The sequence below is a fragment of the Poeciliopsis prolifica genome, unplaced genomic scaffold (assembly GCF_027474105.1).
Source record: "Poeciliopsis prolifica strain line A6 unplaced genomic scaffold, Auburn_PproV2 SCAFFOLD042, whole genome shotgun sequence".
Classification (NCBI taxonomy): domain Eukaryota; kingdom Metazoa; phylum Chordata; class Actinopteri; order Cyprinodontiformes; family Poeciliidae; genus Poeciliopsis; species Poeciliopsis prolifica.
The window spans coordinates 2813161-2838871 of record NW_026562417.1 but is presented as its reverse complement, the minus strand read 5'-3'; the positions used below and the strand labels follow the sequence as shown (position 1 = coordinate 2838871).

Sequence of the window (25711 nt, the reverse complement as noted above, 5' to 3'; positions counted from 1 at the left end):
TAATGTCATAAAGTTTTTCATTTTATGTCAAAAAGAAACTCTTTCAGCTATCAAAACTCAGAAATTTCCATTTTTTTCTGGAAAATTTCTGAGATCTCCAAATTCTTGAGTTTGTTTTTTGGGAAATGTTTGACTTTTCAAACTTGAGAATTTCTTTGTTTTTTCTCGGACGTTTTTGAGAGTGTTTGGCAGAAATGTAGTTGAGTTTTCTTCTTCTACCTACAATATCCCTAATGTACAATCGTGATTTCAGAAGTGACGCTGCAACGCAGCAAAAAACGCAGCAAAAACGCACTTGCTAGTCTATTTATTAATTTTTTTTGCATTCCACACGTTACATGTTCTTTTCATAACTTTTAAAACCAATAGACGATGGAATTCAGAACATGGACGTAAAGCAGAGATCATCAGTCAGACTTGATCATCATCCTGGTGATCATCGCCGAATAAGGCATCGGCTTCCAGGTGAGCCAGTGGAGACCTGAACTCCAGCCAATGGGGTCGTTTCCATAGTGCCATTCGCCGTTCAGTGCAGCGGAGCCGCAGTTGCTGTACCACCAGCCGCCGCCGCTGTTGTTGACAGTACAGCTGTTGAAGGCCACATCTCCGTGAATGCACGGGGAGCACTTGTCGTTGTCGCGGTCTACGGTACTGAAGCCTGCGCCGTTTTGGTCGGCGCACGGTTTGGAAAAGCGGATGGCGTCACCTGGGTGAAAAGACGGAAGCTTTACCATCAGACGACAGGGATTGTTTTGGATTCTGTGTTTGAAAACTCCACAGAACCCATCAACTACACAAAGCGATTCATCCTCTTCTTACCTGCAGTCCCGTTGTACGTCCCAACATGCAGTCGATAAGACGTTCCCTCGTCTCCGATTCTGAAGTCTCGGTACTCGGCAAACGCGCGGCCGCCTTCATGATCCCACAGGTCCACCCTCAAAGTCCAGACTTTGTTTGTGTCCTTGGTCAGTATGTGCACCTTCTCTAGTCCAAGCCAATGGTCGTCTGAGGAATCGGAGGAGCAAACAAAGACAAACATCCAAATTTAGCTCCAATATCTTTGCCAACAAACAAAGTACTTGATGGATGCTTGATTTTCTTTCACATTCAACAATGCTTGTCGAGCTTTAAAAACGTTTTTTTTTTTTTTTTTTACATTTTCCAAAAGTCACATTGGCAGACAAGGTCACGAGAAGACGAGTCACATACAAGTCAAGGATCCAAACCCGTTTCTGTACTCAGCCCATGTTCTGTCAAAGGACACCAATGGTCCAGTTCGTCTCTGGATCACAATCCAGCCGTCCGTTTGACGCATCTCACAGAACACCTGAGGAAGGAAGTCCAGCAGAGAGTAAAACACAGCATCATGTTTCAGTATTTCTTTGAAAGGCTCAGATGGTTTCTCTTGAAAAGCAATCGATTCGACCAGAAAAAGACCGGGACAGTTACATCTGAAAAATGCATTTTCTAGACAGACGTAAAGTAGAAACCTTCATGTTCGTTCAAACTTACTAAAACTGAGGAGTATCAGGGGTGTCCAAACATTTTGCAATTCTTGAAACAAACAAAATAGCACAGAAGTGATTCTGTTTTTTTTTTTAATACAATGGAGTATTAAGGTCTTTGTAGATAGAAGAAAAAAAGGTTAACGTCTAAAGGATGGGGGTCAGGGGTCAAACACATTTTATGTTCGGTTCTGATAGCTACCCTGAAGCGAGTTTGGCTTCCTGTTGGCTGGATGAGGTAAACCCCGCTGGGTGCGCGCGGCGACTGAGGCCTGATCTTTGAGCAGTCTTTATCCCCCCCAAACGTTTTCAGCAGAAAAAAACAAACAAAAAACAAGCAATTAACAGGATATGAAATCGAGTCTTTAAATATGCAAAATAAATTCTAACATAAACTAAATATACATCATTAGTAAAGGAAAGCTGCTTACCTGAAGGAAAATCTGCTGCCTGTATGGCAACAAAAATGAAATGGTTATCATGCAGGACGTAAGAAATTGTTTCAGGTCAGGATATTTTCAGAGGTCCAGTCGTTACCTGGTCGGAGCGGCTCAATGCAGCCGTCAAACAACCCAGGAAGCCGAACAGAGCCTCATTGTGACCTGATTAAAGGGCAAACACATTAAAATGAGCTTTTAAAAGAAAGGAAAGCAAAAATAAAATAAACATGCATCTTCCTCAGATACGTACCGTTTTGCTGGGGGAAGATTGAATCTGAGCGTCCTGAGAGGAATCGGTTTCCTTTAAATGCTGAAACGTTACACCACACCTCCCACTCTTAGTGATAACTTCGATCTTGTTTATGAAAGTCACTTGATTTGCGAGGAGCAGTGACCTTCCTCAAAGTCATGTCAGACAGGACTCTGAGACTCTGATAAGTGCGGCAGGATTAAAAACATGACGTCTTACAACAAACATGGACGATAAACAGATTGCATATTGCGGAAAAATATATTATTTCTGCGTTGAATTAAGTTTAAGGTTGTGTTATGTGTTTAAGATATAAAATGGTATAAATAAAGCACTAAAGAACTACATATATATATTTTTGTGGTTTCTGTCAAACAGCTTAATAGCAAGAGCTCACAAGCTTTTTAACAATATTGGAATAACTTTGTTTGCTTTGTGATGAATGTATTTGTCTTTTCCATTGCATTTCTAATTTTCTAATGAATTGAGCTGCTCTTAGTGTAGAAGTCGAAGTCTTCTGTCGAGTTTTCAGATTTTTCTCTGAGGTACAAAAAGGAAAACGCGGAGAGTTTTGAGCCAATCGTGTTCGACTAAACAACATAAGATTCAGCAAACGTACTCAGGTTAAAAATTATATATATATATATATATATATATATATATATATATATATATATATATATATATATATATATATATATATATATATATAGATATATATATATATATATATATATATATATATATATATATATATATATAGGGCAAAACACATTAAAATGAGCTTTAAAAGAAAGGAAAGCAAAAATAAAATAAAACATGCATCTTTCCTCAGATACGTACCGTTTTGCTGGGTGAAGATTGAATCTGTTCTTCTTAGGCTTCCAAATACTGGAAAACTATACAGATAAAAAAAAAAAAAAAAAAAAAAATTTTTTGTGTGTGTTTAAGATATAAAATGGTATAAATAAAGCACTAAAGAACTAAAGAACTACATATATATATTTATATATTTTTTTTTATATATTTATATATATATATATTATTTTTATATATATTTAAAAAAAAAAAAAAAAAAATATATATATATATATATATATATATATATATATATTATATATATATATATATATATATATATATATATATATATATATATATATATATTATATATATATATATATTTTTTTTTTATCTGTATAGTTTCCAGTATTTGGAAGCCTAAGAAGAACAAAACCCAAACATGAGTAATTGTGTTTTTGCCTCTGAAACCATTCAGGTTTGTGGATGTGACGGCTTCCATGTCTTTGGTGACGCAGACGTCTCGGATGTTTTCCATCGTTTTTGCCTTCGGTTATCTTCTCTGTTAAGATATCGGCTGAGTCGCTTGTCTCCGTTCAGGACAAACAGTCCTGGAAGTAGAAACATTTGAACTCGTCATGTAATTTGGCCAAGATATAAAAAAATAAAAGTAAAAAAAGAGCATACACCCGTTGGATATTGAGAAGACGAGGCATATGTGGCGTTCAGATTCAGATTATCTTTACTGTCGCTCAGTGTAACGTCAAAGATACGCTGCAGAAGGAAGTTACGGTGAATGTCAGGTCACTAACAGAAACTAACCAGATGAACTAGAATAATATAAAAAGAAGAAGAAAATAGAATGAAAACCAGATGAAAAACAGGCCAGGCCGTGCAAATATAAGTGCAGGCCTTCGCAACTTCTACTGCACTTTGGGGCTGCATGAAAATTGAAATGCATCAAGTGAAGAGGGAATGTGCTCTTTGACCAACCTTACAAAAGCATTTCATGATTTTGGCTGAAAGCTTTACTTTGTGATTAAAATAAAGCAGATGCTTAGAATCTACCACCTATAAGCACAGGACTTGAGGACTTTCCTGTCGGGTCGGACTCTGCAGGAGAGACATCTGAACAGCAGGACAGAAATTTAGACCTGCAGAAACGGGTTTTATGTCAAACAATAAAACATAGAGCTCTGCTGCATACTAATAAGTAGAATATTATTTAGTCAAAAACTTATAAAAAAAAAAAGAAAAAAAATCATATTTTCACTATGTCAGCCAAACATTCATACTTTAAAAATGATGTATCTTTATGTAATTAAAGCTAAAGTTTAATCAGTAATACTTTTATAACAAATTTATGTCAGATCATAATTTCTTGGTTAATGTCAAGTTGTCATAACAGCGACATTTTGAATAATGTCAGCTTTGCATTAAAAGTGTCATAATTTACCGAATGACACTTTGTGACAACAGTCATAAATATTCATGAAGACTCTCTCATGTTATGTCATGTTTATGACGGTGTCATGACAGTCTTATCCACGACCCGTCAAATAAAGTGTTACCAAAAAAGCTTAAATAAAAAAAAAATGCTTGAAGATTTCAACTAAATTGTAATGGTTTTTTTAAACTGGGCTGTTGTCTGATTCACAGTAGAAATGCTGTTAAACTAGTTGACTTTTAGCACTTTTTTCTTTTCAATCAGATATAACCCAACAATGGCACAACAAGTCATTAGCTTGTAACTCATAGTTTGTTTGGATAATTTTCTATGATCATTTTCAATCTGCATTTCACATTTTGTAATTACTTGGGTGATCTTGTTCATGACATTGAGATCTGCTCGATCTGAAATATTCATATCTTATTAACCCAAAGCGAAACATCAAGGCAATTTGTAGGGGAACAAAGATGCTCATAAGACTGTAAGTTTAATCACCGCCCTGCTCTGGTTACTGTATTAAATTTGATTTGCCGAATGTGTCCAGTAAAGATAGGACATTATTTTCAAAGTTTTGTGTTTCTTGCATCATCCTTCATAGAGTGCACTCATTTTATCACAGATTTTTATTAAAAAAATTTTTTGATACCTGCTTAGTACTTTCAAGTGTGCTCACCAACACAGACACACGCATATACACACACACACACACACACACCCGAAGGAAACTCAGACGGACCATTTATGATAATAACATGCATGTATTTGGACTGTGCACAGAAAAACATACAAACTCAGGGCCTGAACCCATCAAAACATGGAAAAGGTTTTACACAAATTTGTAACTATGAAATTAGCACTGAACCATTTACACCCAGACATGTGTATGTTTTCGTACATGACATTTAGTTCCATAAAAAGACAAAATAATTATTTTTTTATTTCTTACTGCCTGATATTAAACCAGAATAAACTTTTTCCTGTTCTAGGTCAGTTGAGACTACTAAGATATTTTCTGTTTGCTGAAGTCCAGACCGCGAAACCTTTAAACCCAGATGGTGGCGCTATGACTTTGTAACCTTGGCCGTCATTGTTGAGGTGACTCCTGAAGACGCCAAGAAGCCCGGGGCCAAGAAATGTCCTAGTAGTGAAGTTGGACGTCTCATGTGGTGAGGTCACTTTGCTACAAAAGTGACTTGGACCCACAAAATATATAAAATGTTGAAACAACATATTGAGACATCAGCCAGGGAGTTAAAGCCTCCAATTGTCCGTTTGGAAGACACAAAAGGCCATCGTGCCAATTGGGGAAATAATTGAAAACTTTAAACACACTTCAAAATCTGTCTTATTTAACAAATTAAAACAACTTCAGTAATCCCAACTGACCTAAAAAAAAGTTTTGTCTGGGCAGACAGTAAGGAGCAACAAAAAGGTCATGTCTTTTTATGCAGTGCGTGTAAACAACTGGTTTGAACTAGGCTGGGAGCCGACATTCTCCCTCACACCCACTTGATCATCATTCTTGTGGCTTTGGCTGAATACGGGGTGGGCTGTTTCCAGGTGAGCCAGTGGAGACCAGAAGCCCAGCCGGTGTGTTCCCCAGAAGGGTGCCAGTGACCGTTGAGACTGGCGGAGCCGCACCGGCTGTACCACCAACCGCCTCCTTCCGAAACAGAGCACTTTTGTTCCGCGATGCCTCCGAAGAAGCACGGGGAGCAGCCGTCATTGTCGCGGTCGATGGTGCTGAAGCCGAAGCCGTTCTGGTCGATGCCCGGATAGGCTCCACGGATGGCGTCACCTTTTGGGTTGGATAGAGAAGAGTCTTTCTTAGGAAAGTATCTTTCAAAGGGCGTCTGTAGGACACACTGAACTCTTGCTTTCTCTGCAAGCTTTCAATCGGAGAAAATTGAAGAAAAGGAATTTTTAGGATCGTTGAGGTTCTTTGAATTGCTGTGTTTGTCTCAAAGGCCAAACAGAGATAAATTAAGCATAGCCGTATGCAGATGGTAGATGGAATATTCGCGTACCTGCATTTCCTTTGTATTTCCCGACGTGGAGATTGAAAGCTTTTTTCTTATTTTCCAGTTTGAAGTTCTGGTACTCGGCAAAAGCAGTGCCGCCTTCGTGGTCCCACAGGTCCACCCGCAAGATCCACTTCTTGGTTGGGCTCTTTGTCAATGCGAAAACCTTCCTCAGACCCAGCCAGTGATCCTCTGAGGGGTTAAGTGCAGCACAAATACCAAAATGCTTGAGGGTTTTTTGTTTTAGTTTCTCACAAGTTTGACCCCAGTTTTGCAAAGCTGAACCTCCTACTAAAAATCCAAAAACCTATTCAAAGCATAATGTGCCGGGTTTAACTTTTACATCTGTTTTCAAGTCGCCCCCACCCTCGCGCACCGCCCCAAATTTTAACCGAATCCCCAAATGGCATGCAGTTCACATACGTGTCAGGTTTCCAAATCCATTCTTATAAGCTGCCCATTTTCTGTCGAAAGACACAGAGCCTCCGCTGCGCCTCTGAAACACCGTCCAGCCCCCATCTGAGTTCATCTCACAGTACACCTGGATGGGAAAAGCAGCAGTCAGTACATTAGCTCCCCACAGTGTCCACAGTGTCCTCTGATAAAATGTGAGCTTTGATATGATAATATAACACCATTTTTATTCAACCTGGTTACAATCTGGTTGCACCTCTGAGGCTGCTCAACTAGTTCTGTGGTTGCGGTTTGTTTTTAGGCAACCCAAACGGGTTTCTTAGTACCAATCCAGCCTGAAAAAATCATAAAGGGCCCAAACACAACATGGAGCCACTATACTAGATACACGTACTAAAAACTGAATATTAATTAAAAAAAACCTTCCTGGCTTTATAACTGTCTTTTGATTCAGCAAAGTGTCCAGAACATTCCTCAGAAACACAGACGCCTGCTGACATGTTAGCATCACGCAGGCGGTTTGGACCGCTCAGCCGCACATTCGTGACGTGAATCCCTAATTGTATCCTTCAGAGCACAGTGACCCAACTCACTGTTACGTTCAAGAAACCAAACTGAGGTGATTGGAACTTTGTGAAATTCTAATTATCGTGCCAGTAAGTCCCCATTAGAAAATGTCATCTGAAACGGTGCCGCCACAAGACTGAACTGTTGGTACAAGTCAGGATGGATTCGTTGTTTTATGCCGTTTGTGTCAAAATTCTGACCCTGAACATCTCAATGTTAGGAAACTGAAATCGAGGCTCTGAAGAGGACTTTGCCATTTACTGAGGTATTCGATTTTCCAAATACCTCGATTGTAACTGACAGTTCTTTAAAACAACTGCCACCTTTCCTCACCAACCAATATTGGATTTTTTTTTTTTTAATCTTTTTTTCCATCAACTGCAGAAATGACTAGCAGCTCAGTGGTTTTGAAGACACAGAGACCAGCCATCTTTCTTCCCCATTCTGAAGGTTTGGTGTAACAGCATCTCGCCCGTCCCTCTTCCCTGCCCTGTCCTAGACGTTTACACGGAGGAAGTCTCCTCCCTTTTGACTGGACTCTACCTGCGTTGAACAGTTCAACTGGTGCACCTCACCGTTCTGTCGCCTGCTTTATGCCAATTGGAAGCATTCTGGGAAAACTTACTACAGACAGATTTTTTTTGTGTCTTTTCTATGTTAAAACCTTACAATTGCAAGCAATCTGTTTCAGATCATTTACAATTAAAAGCAGAAATGTCTTCAGTCAGTCACCTTGAAGCGGGTATTGATTCTCCTGGGCTGGATTACATAGACTCCACTGGGGGCATTTGGAAACAGACTCCTGATCTGTGTGCAGTCTCTACCTGAAGTTCACAGAGTGAAAGTTAAAGATGAGCAAAACAACAACAACAACAAATGTTCTGTCTTTGTATGTCATGATAAACTTGTTTGTTTGTTTTACCAGGAGATTTGCTGGCTTTCTGTTTTTTCTGCAGGGATGACAAACAGGTTCAGTCATTTGAATAGAGATAAGTGCAAGTTGTAAAGTTGAGTCATATTTACCACAGCCTGGACTGAGCAGCTCAACAGCAGAGCGAATATAAGCGCGCAACAACCAAGGCTCCTCATTCTGACCTGCGTTTAAAAGCGACATTTTATTTTCCTTTTTAAATCAGCAGTTTTAATCTGTTTTTTTTTTCTTTTTCTTCTTCTTTTTTAAGAAACAAGCATTTTCCATTGACAAACGCCTAAAAGCTCAGATGTCCAAACTACCTTAGTGCTGCGGCCTGACTGTGCCTGGTGTAATACATACCTGCATGTTGGTTGGACCTTGGACCCTCAGCTCACCCTGCACAACAGAACCAGCTCTTTTATACAACAGACTACACTGCCACACCTCCTTCCCCACTTCCCATAAGTGTAATTTTTTTTCTCTCTCTCTCTCTCTTTCTGTCTGAGGTCAGACTTAGTGGGAGGATGTGAGAGCAGCAGGTTGGCCGGAGGAAAACAACCCTCATCCTCCGCCCTCTCCAACTACGTTCCGCAAATTCTCAACAAGGACCGGTCAGTATTTCTGCCTGGCAGCATTTCCACGCTCATTTCTCTTTCCCGGCTGGCCGAGCGACGCCTCTCAAAGAAAACAACCCCGTGTATGCAGAGCTCCACCTGTTTCCCAACTGAGTGTTTTTCTTCAAAACCTAAAAGTCTCTGTGTGTGATGTCACTCCCTTGCGTCCCCTTGGACATTTTTTCCAATGTATTACATACATGTTCTGCTTTTATAATTTGATTTGATGTATTTAGTCTTTTTGTAGTTTTGACTTGATTTCTGTCCAGGGAGTGTTGGGGAAAAGCGCCACACAAATAAAACTTATTGTCATCGTTATACTGTAAATGTGGAACACAATCGAACAGAGAACTACAACACAGTAAGGGCCACTACACGTTGCGTCATGGTGACTCACGACTTTCTGTTTCTGTCATCGCATGATTATGGGCCATTACTGTATTTAAGTCAGTTTGTCCACAATTCACATCAGTGGATGACTCAGAATTTCCTCCAACTTACAGTAGCCGTGTGTACTTTTATAAAAATTTCTTCTTTTTTTTTACACAATATTTTTGTTAATACTGTCCCTATGTTGTGGCTCTACAACATGAAACAGATAAACCGTGGAAAAAATAAAAATAAATAAGTAAATCACACTCCTCTGCCTCCACCTTGTGGTCACGCAGCGATCTGCAGAAAGACGTGTTCTGTCAGACACAATCGATCTGGGCCCGGAGGACGGGCTCAGTGATGGCAATCATCCTCACGTACATGCCGCTCACACCCTCCTCCTAGCTCTCTGCTACGCTATAGCTGGTTCACCACAGTCATATTGCTGGTATATCCACCATGATGACGAATAAACAATTTTCCTCCACCGCTAGCGTATTTAACATCGCGTACACAAGGTTGATTGACAGTGCTAAGACTCTCCTCCTGGCTCTGGTTGTTTCTGACCAGTGAAGTATTTGACATGACACAGGAAGGAGGCAGAGGAGCTACTTTTTTTTTCACATTGACCTGTCTCATGACACGGTGACAATTTTAACAAATATGTTACGGAGTCATATTTTTGTAAAGGTGAAATACTGCAGGTTTGATATGGAATGGAGGCCGTTAAATTCGGCCCCAAAAACAAAGGTTTGGATAGGAACCACAGAGCATGCAATGAATCAAGGCGTCATTATGAAGTCAGATCTAAAGCCAGGATAAATGTTACTGGTCAGTTACACACTGACTGATCTTTACCCTTGGGTCATCAGTGACCTGCTTCTTTTAAATTATATCTCTAAAGGTTACATTTATTGCAGCTTCCCATTAACAGGCATGTTCATTTCATCAGTTAATTTCCATCATTTCTTAATGACACATTTCTTGTGATTCTTACATTTTACTCTTATTCTTGAAGTGTATTTCTTGTTTTCATGACATTTTCCGTTTCTCCTGTAAAGAACTCTGGGCTAGGTTTAGTATGAGTGGCGCAGTAGACTTGCTTGACCTGATAAGACAAAAAAAAAAAAAAAAAAAAAGCAACAAAAACAATCCATATCAGAGCAAAAAGCAGACAGTCGCAGGCTCTGGACATGACCAAGTTTGGTTGTAATGAACCCATATTTCTTTGTTCAATTTTTTTTTTGCCTTTAGTTTTTGCCGTTTTCTTTCCAGGTCTTTGGTTTGTGGCATAAGAAACCAAAACTGGAATAGGAACCAAAAAAAAGTTGTATTCATAGTAAAAATGGATTTTATTAATGAATTGTACCTTTCAGCCATAAACTGAGTCTCTAATACAAATGTGTGCAAAACTTTGTTGATATTCCACTAAAGTTGACGCAACACCATTTTGCAGTTGCGGTACTTCCGTTAAAAACAGCAACGCAATTTAAATCCCATGTGAATAACTTTGCTCACGTAAAGTCATTAAAATCAGACCATCATCCTTTACCAACCACTTCCTGTCGTCTTCTTCGTCATCTCTGGCAGTAGCAGCATCTTATTGTTGTTCACGTGAGTTGTGTGACGCACAAAAGTGTTTCCATTGCAATTTCAATACACCCAAAATTTAAAAAACCCACCTCATCAGCTAAACTTTTATATCGACAAAGGTTTTTCTAAATTGACAGGTTTTTATAAAGTGAAAATGTTTTTGAAATGTCAAATTGTGCAACTTTAAGGTAAATGGAAATGCATCTACAGTTTCCTCAATCACCTTCCTCCGAATCCTAATTGGAACAAATAATGACAGAGCAGTCGTCCTCTTCCATCCCAAACCCCGGGTAGAGCGGCTCGCTGAAGTTACTGTAGAACGTGTGAAGATGTCTGAGGCTCCCAGAGGACACCCTGTAGAAGGACAGGGTGCCACCGGGCCAGTCCAGATAGACCGCCACCTTGCGAGAGCGAGACGCGGGTACGGGTATCTCCTCGCGCTCGCCGTCGTGCTCGGCGCTGTAGTGATCTTCGGAGCAGAACAGACACCAGGACTGGTTGGTTTTGCCGAACGCAGACACGTGGCTGCTCCCTCTGCGAGTGATCCCCCTCATGGCGACGGCGACGTCCACCCAGCATCCTCGCCACTCCACCTCCCAGTAGTGGCGCTGGGTGAGGCCTTGATGACACAGGACCTGGTAGACGCTCTCGAACCTCTCGGGGTGTTTCGGGTACGGCTGTGACTCCCTGACCCACGTCACCTGTTTACCTCCGTCGTATAGAAAGAGAGACGTAGAGGCCGTGTTTGGGTCCAAGGTCAGGATGCAGGAGTCTGTAGAAAGGAGGCAAGTTTTACTTTTTTCATTCACTTAAAGTATTTTCCATTGCTTTGACCTCCTCAGGTAATTCATTATCTCTCTATCCTGTTGCAGCCGAGTAGGAAAAACTTACTGTCCTTTTGTACTTTTTTTAAACTTTCATTTTAGAGCCATGTCTCCTGGCACAACCTTCAGACATAGCCAATGCTTTTTGTACAATTTGGTAGACAATTTGTACAAAAATATAACAGTCAAATCTATATATATTTTTTGCCTCTAGTGGCCTTTATTTCATATTAGATTGACAGGAAAGCAAGTTGAAGTGTGGAGAAAACATTTGGGGAACTGTCCAAAACTTGTAAATGTGCCACATCAGCTCAAAACAAGAGTAAAAACTAATATTTATGAATTTATTTTGAACATGATAGTAGAAGGAAAAAGTAGGCATAGTAACATTGTAGATCTTTATACGGTTTTTCGGATGCCGACTGGACGACCTTGTACAATCTTTACAAGTTGTCGGGAGCTAATCAGGCTTTTCCAATGCTGTGAAACACAAATTGGTAATATTGAACGCGGAACATAACAAACTTCAGGAAAGTTTCCAAACTTGCTGAGGATTTTAAGTGGCCACAACAGCTAAACAAAAAAAAATCTCTGAAGAAACAAATGGAAAGAAATATTTATGACTTACAGTTTTTTAGCGTTGATTTCAGGTAGCATTCCTCATTATGATCCACACTGTAGAAAGAAGTATTTAAGATGTTAGAAGAAACTCAAATCCTTAATCAATGTCAACCATAGAGTAGAGAACCATTGGGACACTTTTTCTGTGTGGCGAACATTTTCTGCCCTTCAAAGAAAGCAGCAAAACAGAAATCGATCATTTTCTATGCATTTGGCTCCTTGATATGTTATGAAAGCACATATTGAGGAGTGAAATACAATAGGATGGAAGTAGGAAGGTAGTAGTGAAAGTCCAAACAATTACAGACAATATAACTGAGCTTTTGCATGACAGTCAAAAGCTTTTGAGGAAATGCTTTGAATTTCTTTACCTAGATTTTTGCAATCCCTACAGTTGATTTACCTCAGATGTTCGAGCTTACAAAGTGGATCGTCGCGCTGAGCCGAGATCAGATCCACCCCGGAGTCCTGGAGATAGTTGTAGCTGAGGTCCAGCCGGCTCAGGTGGGAAGGGTTGGCGCTCAGCGCCGAGGCCAGATGAGCGCAGCCTTTCACAGTGACTCCACAAAACGACAGGCTGCGAGACAGGGGTCATGGCAAGACGCTTTTTATACACCAAAGTCACAGCTTCCGACTCGCCTTCATTCTTTCGTTGATTTGTTTAAACATTTTACGGTTTATCGTGATTATTTTGGGAGCAGAAAAGGACGTCTTACCTCAAGGTCTCCAAGACACAGTTTGGGTTTGCTATTCCGTTAGAGAGCAACTCCACCTCCAGGTCCTCCAGGTCATTCTCACTCAGGTCAAGCTCCTTCATGTGGGAGTTGTTGGTGCTCAGGACTAGTGCCATGTCCGCGCAGCATTTCTGAAGACTGCACTCTTTTAATCTGCAGGCAGTTCATAGAAAGTCGCATTGAGGATCACGAGGACGGATCTACTTCAAGGTGTCTTGATCGGAAAGAAGTCAAACGAACAAAATTTACGTCGTGCCACCCCTGGCATGACTCATGCTGTTTGAGTCCAGCTGCGCAGACTTACATTAAAGTCTCCAGTCTGCAGTGCTGACTTTTGAGGCCGGAGCAGAGTGTCCCAAAACCTGGACCCTGGAGGCCGTTCCCACTCAGGTCCAGATGTTTGAGTTTGCCGGAGTCCGTGCTGAGAGCTGAGCTGAGGGAGCTACAGGATTTCTGTGTCAGGCCACAGCAGCTGAGTCTGACCAAAAGCAAATAAAAAGAAAAATGAAAACAATTCAGCAATAGCTTATATTTGAGTAATAATGGCATAAACCCAATAAACAGCACAAGCTAACATTTTAAAAAAAGAATGATTTTGCATTAAAATAGGCTTTTGTAAGTTTCAGCTGCATTTATAAGTGATTATTATTTCAAGACAAAAGCATTTTCTATCCCCGTTTAGAAAAATTATACTTTGGAACTGATTAATTGATCTCAACTGACCTCAGAACTTCTAGTTTACAACTTGGACTTGTTAGTCCAGCAGCGAGCAGGGAAACCCCGGCGTCCTTCAGGTTGTTGTTGCTCAAATCAAGAGATTTCAGCCGAGAAGAGCCCGAGTTGAAGATGGCAGCCAAACCTCCGCAGGAGCCCTCTCCCAGTTTGCACTGACTTAAACTGTAGAGAAAAGTTGGGAAAACCAAATGTTTTTATGACAAGCCAAGCAATTCACACAGATACAGAAATCATAAAGAGTAGCACAAAAAATAAGTCAGAAATGTGCACAAACATGGAAACGTTTCGGTTTTGTTTTCTGTCTCCAAAGTCGATTGCAAATTTTCCGGAGCTCAGTTGGACATGTGGGTGGGCACGCTGCCGCTAATGTCAAAACGTCATTGAAAGAATTACAATCAACACAAAACAGCAGGCGTTGATGAAAGTGCTTGTTGGTTAGTACAGCTGACGTTTTAGCTGGCTGTTGTCCAGGTTAAAATTTCAGCCTAGTTAAAGTTTTCAAACTAATCAAAAGTTTCCCAGAAAATTTCTCAATTCATTGTTGCTCTAATTATATAAAAGCAATGCCACATTATTATGTGGTAGTCTGACTGAGTTCCCCCAACTGGAGTCACGTGAATAACGTTGTTAATTTACTGAAACAACGTGGACGTGTTCGGCCCCTGACACAAAGACGCAGATCAAACCTCAATGTCTCAACTTTGCAGTGACGGCTGCTCAGTCCCAAACTCAGGGCCGTCACCCCACTGCGCTGGAGCTCATTGGCGCTCAGGTCCAGCGCTCTCAGTTGGGTTGACTCTGTGTTAAGAGCAGCAGCCAAGGCCTCACAGCAGCCACCCTCCACCTTACATTCACGCAACCTAAAAACAAGGAAGTGCAGAGTTCTGTTTCAAAAACAAACTGCTGACAGTCGCTACAGCCGGTTTATGAAGGACAAAGTGAAGGGCAATACATATTCTGCAAGAACAGAGAAATGTGCTTTATCTCCCAGGGAAACAAGAAGAAAATCGTGTCTCTCTGTTCTGGCAGCCATGTTTTTGGAGTTCATGAAGCTTTTTTCTTGAGCCACATTCAGGACAGTACGTTTTCAGACAGAAGGTCCCTACAAGGTGGTCACAATGATCATTGTTCTTGTCTGAGCTTCTCTGTTTTTGCAGAAATCCTGTGTTAAAATCTTACAGCACCTTAAACTCCTGAGCTTGCATTGTGGACTCAGTAGACCATCAGAAAGCAGTTGCACTCCCGCATCCTTCAGTCTGTTGTTACTCAAGTCTAAATCTGTCAGATGAGAGGACGTCGAGCTCAAGGCAGAGGCCAGCAATGGACAGCAGTTTTCAGTGAGGTTGCAATAATCCAGGCTTCAAAGGAACAGAAAGGCAGCAGTTAGCAGGGGTTACTTTTTGTTTGACTGTGGATAAAAAGTGCTCGACTCAAAGCATTATATCTAAGTGCTACTTGTTTTTGAATTTGAGACTTTGCAACCAAGGGACAAAAGGAAGATCATGTTATTGGTAAACTTACAGGGCATGTGTGGAGGAAGTTAGAACAACCAGCAGCTTTTCTAGCCCTTCTTCTGATCTTGAGTACTTCTTTAGGTCAAACGTTTCCTCCAGAGTATCCGATGTCATCAGCTCAAAAGTGAGAGCGGACCACTGAGCCGAAGATAACTGTGTGCTTGCAAGCCTCCCGGAACTTACAAAGCTCTGAATCTCCTGCACCAGAGATTCATCTCTGAGCTCCCCGAGACAGTGGAACAAGTTAAGCTTTGATTCGGGTTCTTCATTGATCGTTTCTTTGATGAACTGTATGGTTTTCGCCACATCTTCTTCTCCTTGTGCTTCCAAATGCAGCACACTGCGGAGAAGCTCCTGGTTTGACTTCAACGAAAGGCCCAGAAGGAAGCGAAGGAAGAGATCCCAGTGGCCGTCTGGACTTTTCAAAGCCTTTTCAATGGCAGATTTATGAAAGCCTAAAACAGACTTTCTACACAGCTTTGAGTAAAACCTTCCCAGACTTCCCAGAAGAACATTTTCATTGTTATGCATGTATGAATAATGGGCAAACACAGCTGCCAGAAATTCCTGGATACTCAAATGCACAAAGTCAAAAACTTTTTCTCCCCTTCCTGCCTCCATGTGAAACATCTCTGTGCAAACACCCGAATACGTGGTTGCCTCATTGACATCCAGGTGGCACTCTTTCAGGTCAGCCTCGTAGAAGATCTGTTTGCGCTGTTCAAGCTGACGGAACGCTAGCTCTGCAAGCTTCAAGCAAACGTTGTCACCGCTCATGGGGTAGTGCCTTTCAGCCATCCGTTCGGTTTGGCAGAGAAGAAGATACACGTACATCTCAGTCAGGGTGTTAGGCAATCTTCCGGTCACATCGTCGCGCAGCATTCTCTTAATCAAAGTGACGGTGATCCAGCAGAAAATTGGTATTTGACACATTACATAGAGGCTTTTCGATGACTTCACATGGTCTATGATGCGAAGGGAGAGGGCATTGTCACTCACGCACTTCTTAAAGTATTCTTGCCATCGGTCTTCAGTGAAGCCCTTGATTTCAGTCCACTGGTCAATGAACTTTCGAGGAATTTTGCCCGTCGCCGCAGGCCTACATGTGATCCAGACGAATGCGTTGCAGAGCAGATCCCCTGTGATGAGGTTCGTGATCAGCACATCAAGCGGGGCCGGCTCCGTCTCGTCTCTCAAAACCTTGTTGTATTTGAAATCTAATGGGAGAAGACTCTCATCAAGGCCATCGAAAATGAAGAGGACTTTCAAGTCCGATAGCTTCTCGATGGGTTTTATCTGAGGGAAAAACCAATGGAGTAGGCCCATCAATGAAGAGTTTCCCTCGCCCATGAAGGAATTCAGCTCCCTGAAAGGGAGTGGAAAGACAAAGGTGATGTCCTGATGTTCTTCTCCTTCTGCCCAGCTCAGAGCAAACTTCTGTGCACAGACTGTTTTACCCATTCCAGGTATACCCTGAGTGAGCACAGTCCTTATCCGCCTTTCTTGGTCGGGCTTGAAAAGATCTCGGACTTTAATTGTTTCTTCCGGTGCCATTTGCTTGGACGTTTGCTGTCTGAACTCACGCTCGTCACTTAAGCCTCCCCAGGCTCCTGCTATCACATGCAGCTCTGTGTAGATTTCTTTCAGGTGAATACGTTGTCCTTCACCTGCATTGCCCTCGTAAACTTTCAGACACTGTTCCTTCAATGTACATTTCAGTCTCTCTTGGATTGCGAGGAGGTCACGTTCTGTTGAAAGAATAATTTTGTACTTAAGTACAAACATAGATGAACAAAGAGTTCAATTGGGTGAAAAGAGTTCAAAGAGTTGCTAGCATCTTACCTTGGCTTGTCTCATTTCTTTTACCTGATAAAAACACATGAGAATACAGATTTCACTGACCAACACTTTTTAGCAAACACATTCACCAAGATACTTGCTTACCGTTGCTGCACAATGTTTTTAGTCTATCAGCTAAAAGTTTTTGTTTCATTTTCTCCAGTACGATCACAGTTACGGTAACAGCACCATCATAACCATATGTTTGCGCCACAAGATCCACGGTACGCAGCCTGTCCAAGCCGTCAACTTTACACTTTGGTATATGTCCAAATCCATCAAGGTCGCTGCTGTAAAGATACCACTGAAAAGTCCGAAGATCTTCATCAAGAAGTTCCAGGAAAATATCCAACAGTTGTTCTTTTACGTTGGCCATGTCTGTGTTCTGAGCCAGTCGTGGGATCAGCTTGTCTTTTGTTCTTGTCTGTTCATCCTCAGAACGACGCAGCTGCTTAAATGCAGCAGTACTTTCAGTTTTTAGATGACATGAGTCGTGTGTCTATCATCATCTTTCATTTCCTGCTGAACTGACGCAGACATGTGATCAGATAAAAAGGACTGTTTAAGGGAAACAAGCGCCTCCCCCCTGTGCTCTACCCCTATAAACGCAGTGATGTGTGACTGAGAATGACATAAAACCGTGGCTGAACATTGTTTTCGTGACTTGTTTGCTTTACAGAATTAAGAGACAAACCTATAAAACCCAGATGATGTGCATTAAAGTGAGTGTCATGTTTCATTACAACACAATGACTTGTTCAGCCTTGACAATTGAAGGCTATTCTCAAGGCCTATAGAAGCTGTTCCCGGGATCATAAAGTAAAGACCAAAAGTACTATTTATAAGTTCACTCTTTGCCCTACAGGTTTTCAGTTTATTGTAAACTGCTGTTTGAAGAATGATTAGATAAGAGTAACGAATAGTTTTAGCTGCGGTAGCCTTTGTTAAGGCACAGGCAGTTCTCAGAGGAATGGCACTCTGGACGAAACCCGTCTTTCTCTTCCCTCCTCCTCAATTAAAAATAAGACATTATGTTGATATAAAATGTATGACACAGACCCACAGAAAACAGGTGAGTTGATGTTATTCTGAGCTGCATACAGGGGAAGCCTACCCAACACGTGGAAATATCAACTTCTTATTGACTGCGCATGCATAAAGGCAGCATAAAACTTTTTTGGGTTGCAATTGAAAGATAAGTTAAGTTTCTTTTTCTGTTTTTTTTTTCTTATTTGGTGTTGGTCACTGCCGTCTTGTATTAGGAAACCATGTTGAAAACTTCCACTGTGCAAAATCTTTTTACAAGTAATGTACGCCTCACAGGAAGTCCAAGCTACACACAATATTTACAAACCAGTCAGCTCCAGTTCAGACAGACCAGCCACTACAGCTGCTTTTATTGAAGACCGCTCCAGTCATGTCATGTGACACAAGTTAGCAATTTACAGGCTAAAACTCAGTCCAGTGATGGTTTTTGTGTAGGTGTACGTTTCTGGTGTGTTCCTGTAACTTCAGGCTCAGACAGGTCACGATGTGACTGGTCATCTGAGCCGTCATTCTTCATCCGTATTAGAATCATTATGAAGTTGTGCGTTTGTCAGTATGAGCTTTGATGCAGTGCAAGTCCACCTGATTCCATTCAGTCTATAAAAAAACAGTATTTGAAGTATAATGCTAAATTGACAATGCTCCACGTACCTACTGGCATCCTTGGTGTAGAAGTTATGTATTTTTTATGATATGGTGATTGTATGGCATATGAACAATTTCTTTGTTAGTACCATTGCTGAAATACTCCTGGTATTAAAGGAGTTATCCACCCCAACAGGGTTTCCAAAATGCTTGGTGGCCAAGCAGGCCCACAGCATCATAGTTCCTCCACCATACAAGGTTTTTTTTTCCACATAAATCATTTTCTTCCAAAACCATTGTGTAATGTTTGCCTTTTCTCTGAAAGTCTATATGACATTAGGCAAGTTTCTGGTATTTTGACTAAGGACATAATTTATTAAATAATAAAGTTTTGGTATGGAAGCCTGACCTGGTTTCTATAGATCTAGTATTTGTCCACTAGACTTTTTAGCTGTAGTTTTCTATGATGAACATTTGATGAAAAACTCAATCTGGTGGATTTTATTGTCTTTTTTTCAGATTTTATGGTTTCTTTTTGAAGTATTGCCAAACTGATTAAAATAATAGTTTTTCTCAGTTTGTTGGTGTAATATCAGGCTTCTGAAATTAAATATGACTTTGTTTAAAGACTTTTTACACATGAATACAGGGGTGCCAGTAGTTTTGAAGATTTTTTTTCTGATATAAACTTTAATATAAATATGTTTTTTTTTACATATAAAACTACCTTGCAATGTGACCAAATTTAATTCTGTGCAAAAATGAATGGCGGAACACACCAGAACATAACATCCTCCCTTTACGCAACAGAAGAGAGAGTCTGAGAGAAAGTAACTGGGTGACTGATGTAAACGTTTCTCTCCTGTCTATGTCATGTTTAAGATGTAACAGAAACATATGACAAATAATCTGTTTGCTGCAGTGAAAACAGACGTCTCTCTCAGCAGCAGCATAGGGAGGCCCTACGTGGATCAAGTGATGCAGATTTTTTGAGCCCAAGCAGGAGGCATGGCATCGTAGCCATCAGCATACAGCTTCTCCTTTTCGCCACACGTTCCATCCTGCTGGCGCAAAGGCTCAGGGTCTGTGTACGGTTCCTCCAGAACTTTGAGAATTCTGTTGACCTGGCAAACAAGACGCAAGAAAGATAAACAACAGAAAAAACAGAACTTCTTTTCCGAGGCACTGGATATGTTTCTTGTCACGTGCCACCTTTGTTTCCACTATCTCCTTAAAAGTGCAGATTTCAGAAATACATATGAATATATATGTGTTGCCACTGGCTTCTGTTGTTTTATAGTAGTTAGCCTGATCACTGGGCGTCTCAGTTAGTACATCCCACTGCTCCTGGTTACCATTTGGGAGATTTGGGGGTTTTCCAGCTTTGGTCTCACCTCAGAGAAGTCTCCTTTTTCTGCTGCTTGAATAGCATCCTGTGCAATATAGTTGCGAAGAACCACACGGGGATTGCTGCTGTTCATCTCTCTCAGCCTCTCCTTTTCAACAAGGTGCAAGTCACTTGCGCCATCAAACTCCCGCGCTAAGCGCCTCCTGGTGCAGCAGCAGCGAAAGAAAAACAACTCTTTAAAGGAATTGCGTCATGGTTCTAAACTCAAAAAATAAAAGCCAATATTTTTTATACTCTACAGCACATGTGTCAAACTCAAGGCCCGGGGGCCAAATCCGGCCCGCCGTAGCTTTTTATGTGGCCCTCTACAGTCTAGACTAAACACTAAGTGTGATTAAATATTATATAATCTATCATATCAATGCAGTTTTTATCTGTTTACTGCCAATTTATATCAATCAATCCCTCCAGTTTCTTGAGAATTTAGTTGATGTATGATTATAGTTCATGATTTATACAGCCAGTAAATAAACAGTCGCATTTATTATTAGTTCCTGAAGGGACTGAAAAGATCTTCAATAATATTATGTAATTTTAAGAATTCATTGACATATTAACAGTTTGTGAACAGGTTTTATCAACATGTTCTAGCACAACCAGCCCTTAAAGAGCCTTCATGATCTTGATTCGGCCCAAAACGAAAAGGAGTTTGACACACCAGCTCTACAGTGTGTAGAGTGTAAAAATGACCCTGCTTTTCAGGGTTATTTTTCCTGACCTGTATCTGCAAACCCAGCGGATCCATTCGTCGCGCTGTTTTTCTTTCAGCTCGTCTTGATCCGTCTCCAGGAGCTCTTTCAGCCGGCCCATGAGTTCCAGCTGCCGGGCCACGTCTGGCCTGTCTGCTACCATTCCGAACATGACCGGGTTGGTCTGCGCCATGGACAGAATCATTGCTAGTTCACTGAGAAGCAACAACACAGGAAAGTCAGAAGTTGTTTAAAAAAAGGGAAGAAACTATAAATATAGTTTCTTTGCGTGAGTCACCCAAACGTCATTGCCTAAGGCTAATAAAACCTCTTGCTTTACTTGCTTTGTACAGCGGGTCAGGACTCTCAACTACTGAGAAACAATTTCTTGCTGAATGCATGGTCTCTGTCGAAGTTTCAAACGCTTGGATCTAATTTTACCCAGTCGCTAACAATTGGCAGGGGCTCAATGAAACTTACTGGAAACTGCATGCGGCATAAACAGCCCCATAGCAATGAAGTGTCAAAGACATTCTGATTGTTCCGACTTAATTTGCTCCGTTTTTGGAAGCATGGGCAACACGAACTGCACTCCAGCATTGTCAAACTACAGTCTTTTATAGGCGGACTACAATTCTAAAACAATCAATGTTGTCCTCTTTCTGTTCGCTGATTGGCCCAATTGAAATTCTATCGTAGAGATCAAGCTCAGTGGGGAAAACTCCAGACGGAGCACTGAAGGGAGATGAGAATCAAGTGGAATTGCATAGGAAAGGAAAAATCCAGGCATGAAGTTTCCTTGGAACTAAATATGCCACAGTCTTCTGCTTGAGGAAGCAATAGAGAATGAGGGAAACTGAGCAACATGACAGTAGGCTTTGTAAAAACCATAGAGCAGGTTCAGTAGAGCCGCTAACAAGTGTCATGAAGAAAAGAAAATCTCTGTGCTTCACGTCACCCATTAATGGTCTTTGTGTTCTGCCTAATTGGTGTTTTCTAGTGTGGCCAGTTTCAGATCGCGTCTTCAACTTACACGTTATCTTGGTGAGACTGTTTTCCAAAATGCTGGCATTAAAGAAAACAAAAAGAGGTCAGTTAACAAAAAGGACTTGATTTGAAAAGGTTCAGTGGTGAAACACTCAATGAGAGCATACGGTGGGGCTGGTGCACACTTTGGTATCAGTTTATTGTGTTGTACAAGTAGAAGTAAACTCATCCACCATACACCTCTCACCGGTCCTCCATCGTAGGCTTATTAGCCACCTTTAACTCCTCAATGGAGGCACACTGCTTTAGAATGAGGTCCACCACTGGCCCCACTGTGGCCTTCTCGTCCTCTTCTCCCTCAGGCCAAGGTACCCGGCTGAGAAGGCGAAAAGTGTTGGTGAAATCAGCCCCTGCATTTAAAAAAACAAACAATTAAGAGTACATTTATTTCCAAATAAACCATAATAAAATTATGTCTAGAGCAGTTATTTGTATTTATTTATTTTTTTTACCCGTGTTGTGCATGACCCGCAATAGGCCTGACACGAGGTCTCTGTCCTCTGCCTCTTCTTTTCTCACGAGTCCCAACTTTTTTCTCATGCCACGCAGGTAGAAAGCCTCGTAAGTGGGCATGAAGTCATCCAGCACCGCTCCCGCGTCCGCTGCCTTCAGCTCAGAGCCCAGCGCCTCGGCCAGACGAGCCAGGTTCCAGCGGCACACGGAGGGCTGCGCCTGGTACGAATAGCGCCCCCTTTTGTCTGAAGCATTGCAGACAAAATCTGGATCAAATCTGTCAGACAAATGTGGGTGGATGTGCAAAATCAAAATCCCAATAGAATTGAACCGTGTGGATCATTTTGCAAGTTTTCTTTATTCACATTTAACCCAATGTGTCTTTATACTCAACTTAAAAGACATATTTCTTGAAGAAACGTATCTATTGAATCATTGTCCATACCTGCTTGTCGTTACAGGGACAAGCAGGTATTTCTCTGCATGTCGCTGCGCTGGACATTGAGGGGGCTAACCCAAATGTCAAAAAAAGCATCATTGCAGGTGATCACTCCGATAATTTGCCTTTTGGTCTAACGAAGTTGGAAAAATTGCTGCAGTGAGTCATTACGTTCTCATTCCTTACATCACATACTGTAAATCTGGCATAGATAGACTCATGTAAATGGTACCTGTCCATGAAACCAAAGGGCCCGTAGTCCAGAGTCAGACCCAGGATGCTCATGTTGTCTGTGTTGAGGACACCATGGCAAAACCCAACACACTGCCACTGGGCCACCAGCTTCGCAGTCCGCATCATCACCTGCCGGATGAATCAAAAGCGGTGAGATGAAGATGAGGCAGCCTGGGGGAAGAATGCAATGAGGTCCTACCTCTCTGAAAAAAGAGAGATTTCTTTCCTTCCTGTTGCTGTGAGCCTGCTGAATGCGTGGATAGAAGCTCTCAATCACATAATCCAGCAGCCGGGCACGGATGTCGTGGCGCCCCGCACTGGGACCCTGCAGGCCGGAGAACTCATCCTGGCCCAGGAAGATCTCAAAGGAGCCAAATCTGTTGGTTTACGAAGAGAGAAACGACACAGACAGAATTCAAGTCCGCTTCTTGTGAAGGTAAGATTCTGCTTGTTATCCACACACAAAGTCGAACGACCTGATGAAAGAAGGGGCGAGACGCATGACAACTGAGCAACGCTCCGGAATCCGTTCACCGTTGTTGAGAGGATCTCTGCCGACGAGGAGGTCAGAGGTGACGAGGGAGGCTGCTCGGGTGGTGGAGATCCCCAGGGCAAACATGGCTTCGCTGCATAGGAACTCTCTGATGCTGGAGCGAAGCACCTTCCTGCCGTCACCGTCTCTGAAGGGAACACAACACAGGTTGGTTTACAGGTCAGGAGGGATTTTTGCCCCTTGAAGTATTCCGCATTTTGTCACGCTCCATCCTCAATCTTCTCACAGTTTTATGAAAGTTGACATGTCATGAAAATCCATTTCACGTTTTAGCTAAACACTTCAAAAAAATAAAATAAAAAAGTATTCTTTTATTTTCCCACTTCACAATTACACACTGCTTTGTGCTGGTCTGCCACGGAAAATCCCACTAAAATACAAGGAGGTCAGTGGATGTGGCAGAAATGCTAAAGGTTTTAACAGATGCAAATAGATTCGCAACTTGCTGTAACACTCCAAAGCAGAAAAAGGTGTGAAGTTTGTAGATAAATGAGCTAAAAAAAACAACAAAAAAACATTGTTACTTCCTGTTTGAAATTAGCTGTTAATCAATGAGGAATGAATCAGGTGAGCACCAAGCAGTTCTAAGCTCTTAATCAGCTCTCCCTCACATTCATGCAAGACTTAGAAAGGTCACAAAGGTCACATTCCACCTCACTGTTCTACCAGCTAACATAAAAGAACAAAACATACATATAATGATAATAATAAAGTACCTGGAGTAAGGTGTGACTCCAGCACCTTTCACCTGTATCTCCCAACGTCCTTGGGTTTCAGACTCCACCTCCCCCAGGTACATGACCGCTCCATCACCCAGCTGACCCGCGAACAGCCCGAACTGATGCCCGCAGTAGCAGTGCGCAGCCGGCTCGGAACCGGGCAGAGCTCTGGAGCCGCTCAGATACTCCGGGGCCAGAGGGTCGTCCTGCACGGCTTGCACAGTCAGGCCCAATAGAGAGAGAGCGGGCTGGGACAGCGCCACGAGTCTGGGCCGGAGCAGCGGGTGAAGGGAGCCGACACGGGAGAAGCACGCTGCCGGGACAGTCCTGGAGCCGGGCCCGGCGGAGACATCGACCGGGAGTCGTTTCAGCACCGTGTTGTTGAAGGCGAGTCGTTCCAGAGCGGAGGAGGCAGTTTGAGAGGACTCCATGGAGCAGAGAGGGGATTAGAATAACAGGGCAGCGATAATCTGGGCCGCGAGGACAGGCCGGCCCCCTGCAGAGCAGAGCAGACAGGCTTGAAAGAATAACATCAACAAATCATAATAGAGTCATTTTGTCATTGTGACTTTTTGATCTCATATTCGGGACAGATTTTTAAATTCGCCATTTTATATTTCAGACTTGTAAACTTTAAAATATAAAATGATTATGTTGAAATGTTCAACTTCAATTGTTTTTATTTTATATTTGTCAGTTTGAAACATATAACTTGTAAATTTTTATTTGCATAATTAAATAATATGTGTTCACAATGCTCTGCATCCCCAGAACCAGAACCAAGAGAGGAGAAGCAGCTTTCAGCATCTATGCACCAAAAATTTGGAACAAACTTTCAGAAAACTGTAAAACAGCAGAAACCCTGACTTCTTTTAAATCGCAATTAAAAACACACCTGTTTAGAATTGTATTTGAAATGTAATATGTAACAATGTATTGTTTATTCCATGATGCATGACTTTGTGTTCTTGTGTTTATGATGTAAAGGACTTTGAAATGCCTTGCTGAAATGTGCTATACAAATAAAATTTGATTGATTGATTGAATTATTTTTTTATATATATTTTTTGCTGTTCTGCATTACATTGGAATTCAAAATAATTACAAAAATAATAATTCTGACGTTCAGACTCATAACTTAAACTTAAAACCAACAAATTGAAAACAAAGTGAATCTTACACCTATTCCTGTTAATGTCATGTTTAGTGTTTTTCTTAGCTTGACATTTTTCATTCATTCTTAGAAATACATTTTTTAAACTAAAAACGCGAGGGGCCTTTATGAGTAGAGGGTTCATATGCGATTCACCGCGTTTCCAGCAGATGGCAG

General features: G+C 41.5%; 4 protein-coding genes across 7 annotated transcripts; all 4 read right to left on the bottom strand.

The window, feature by feature from the left end:
• Positions 1–300: 300 nt before the first annotated feature.
• Positions 301–3534, bottom strand: LOC129376062 (fibrinogen-like protein 1). The gene is made up of 8 exons (XM_055055491.1): positions 3459–3534; positions 2190–2344; positions 2043–2102; positions 1937–1955; positions 1708–1793; positions 1210–1327; positions 820–1005; positions 301–706 (listed from the first exon to the last, which is right to left on the bottom strand). The coding sequence occupies exons 1-8, from the start codon at positions 3532–3534 to the stop codon at positions 408–410; spliced, it is 999 nt and encodes a 332-aa protein (XP_054911466.1). The 3' UTR covers positions 301–407.
• Positions 3430–8834, bottom strand: LOC129376050 (angiopoietin-related protein 5-like). Of its 2 annotated transcripts, XM_055055479.1 has the most exons (8): positions 8722–8834; positions 8472–8543; positions 8371–8398; positions 8181–8272; positions 6891–7008; positions 6474–6659; positions 5956–6244; positions 3430–3607 (listed from the first exon to the last, which is right to left on the bottom strand). In XM_055055479.1, exons 1-8 carry the CDS (start codon positions 8725–8727, stop codon positions 3562–3564), a joined length of 837 nt encoding a protein of 278 aa, XP_054911454.1. In that variant the 5' UTR covers positions 8728–8834; the 3' UTR covers positions 3430–3561. The 2 variants fall into 2 exon arrangements, with proteins under 2 accessions (XP_054911454.1, XP_054911455.1); XM_055055480.1 differs by lacking the exon at positions 3430–3607 and having other exon boundaries at positions 5077–6244; positions 8722–8833.
• Positions 8835–11065: 2231 nt separating this feature from the next.
• On the bottom strand, positions 11066–18764 carry LOC129376061 (NACHT, LRR and PYD domains-containing protein 12-like). The gene is made up of 12 exons (XM_055055490.1): positions 18696–18764; positions 17313–17706; positions 17211–17234; positions 15376–17116; positions 15039–15212; positions 14541–14714; positions 13843–14016; positions 13424–13597; positions 13102–13272; positions 12789–12962; positions 12393–12439; positions 11066–11712 (listed from the first exon to the last, which is right to left on the bottom strand). Exons 1-12 carry the CDS (start codon positions 18762–18764, stop codon positions 11177–11179), a joined length of 3852 nt encoding a protein of 1283 aa, XP_054911465.1. The 3' UTR covers positions 11066–11176.
• On the bottom strand, positions 18570–24855 carry selenoo2 (selenoprotein O2). 3 transcript variants are annotated; one of them, XM_055055469.1, is made up of 10 exons: positions 24379–24855; positions 23586–23789; positions 23309–23486; positions 23108–23238; positions 22436–22713; positions 22200–22333; positions 21970–22001; positions 20966–21151; positions 20234–20390; positions 18570–19963 (listed from the first exon to the last, which is right to left on the bottom strand). In XM_055055469.1, exons 1-10 carry the CDS (start codon positions 24810–24812, stop codon positions 19811–19813), a joined length of 1887 nt encoding a protein of 628 aa, XP_054911444.1. In that variant the 5' UTR covers positions 24813–24855; the 3' UTR covers positions 18570–19810. The 3 variants fall into 3 exon arrangements, with proteins under 3 accessions (XP_054911444.1, XP_054911445.1, XP_054911446.1); XM_055055470.1 differs by lacking the exon at positions 21970–22001 and having other exon boundaries at positions 22171–22333; XM_055055471.1 differs by lacking the exons at positions 18570–19963; positions 20234–20390; positions 20966–21151 and having other exon boundaries at positions 21158–22001; positions 22171–22333.
• Between the last annotated feature and the right edge of the window lie 856 nt (positions 24856–25711).

Excerpts from the sequence above, each read along its gene's own strand:
- LOC129376062 (XM_055055491.1), bottom strand. The coding sequence starts at position 3,534 with ATGGAAAACATCCGAGACGTCTGCGTCACCAAAGACATGGAAGCCGTC. Across the intron at positions 2,103-2,189 it reads CCCCCAGCAAAACGGTACGT|AATGAGGCTCTGTTCGGCTT; the intron begins ATCTGAGGAAGA and ends TAATCAGGTCAC. Across the intron at positions 1,006-1,209 it reads CGGGTTTGGATCCTTGACTT|ACGACCATTGGCTTGGACTA; the intron begins GTATGTGACTCG and ends CCGATTCCTCAG.
- LOC129376050 (XM_055055479.1), bottom strand. Across the intron at positions 8,399-8,471 it reads GCTGCTCAGTCCAGGCTGTG|AAAAAACAGAAAGCCAGCAA; the intron begins GTAAATATGACT and ends TCATCCCTGCAG. Across the intron at positions 6,245-6,473 it reads GAAATACAAAGGAAATGCAG|GTGACGCCATCCGTGGAGCC; the intron begins GTACGCGAATAT and ends CCAACCCAAAAG.
- LOC129376061 (XM_055055490.1), bottom strand. The coding sequence starts at position 18,764 with ATGACGGCTCAGATGACCAGTCACATCGTGACCTGTCTGAGCCTGAAG. Across the intron at positions 17,707-18,695 it reads TACAGGAACACACCAGAAAC|ACACACGACTCATGTCATCT; the intron begins GTACACCTACAC and ends AGATGATGATAG. Across the intron at positions 17,235-17,312 it reads AAAAACATTGTGCAGCAACG|GTAAAAGAAATGAGACAAGC; the intron begins GTAAGCAAGTAT and ends TGTTTTTATCAG.
- selenoo2 (XM_055055469.1), bottom strand. The coding sequence starts at position 24,812 with ATGGAGTCCTCTCAAACTGCCTCCTCCGCTCTGGAACGACTCGCCTTC. Across the intron at positions 23,487-23,585 it reads CTCGCCCCTTCTTTCATCAG|ATTTGGCTCCTTTGAGATCT; the intron begins GTCGTTCGACTT and ends GTAAACCAACAG. Across the intron at positions 20,391-20,965 it reads CGCTGGGTTTGCAGATACAG|GAGGCGCTTAGCGCGGGAGT; the intron begins GTCAGGAAAAAT and ends CTGCTGCACCAG.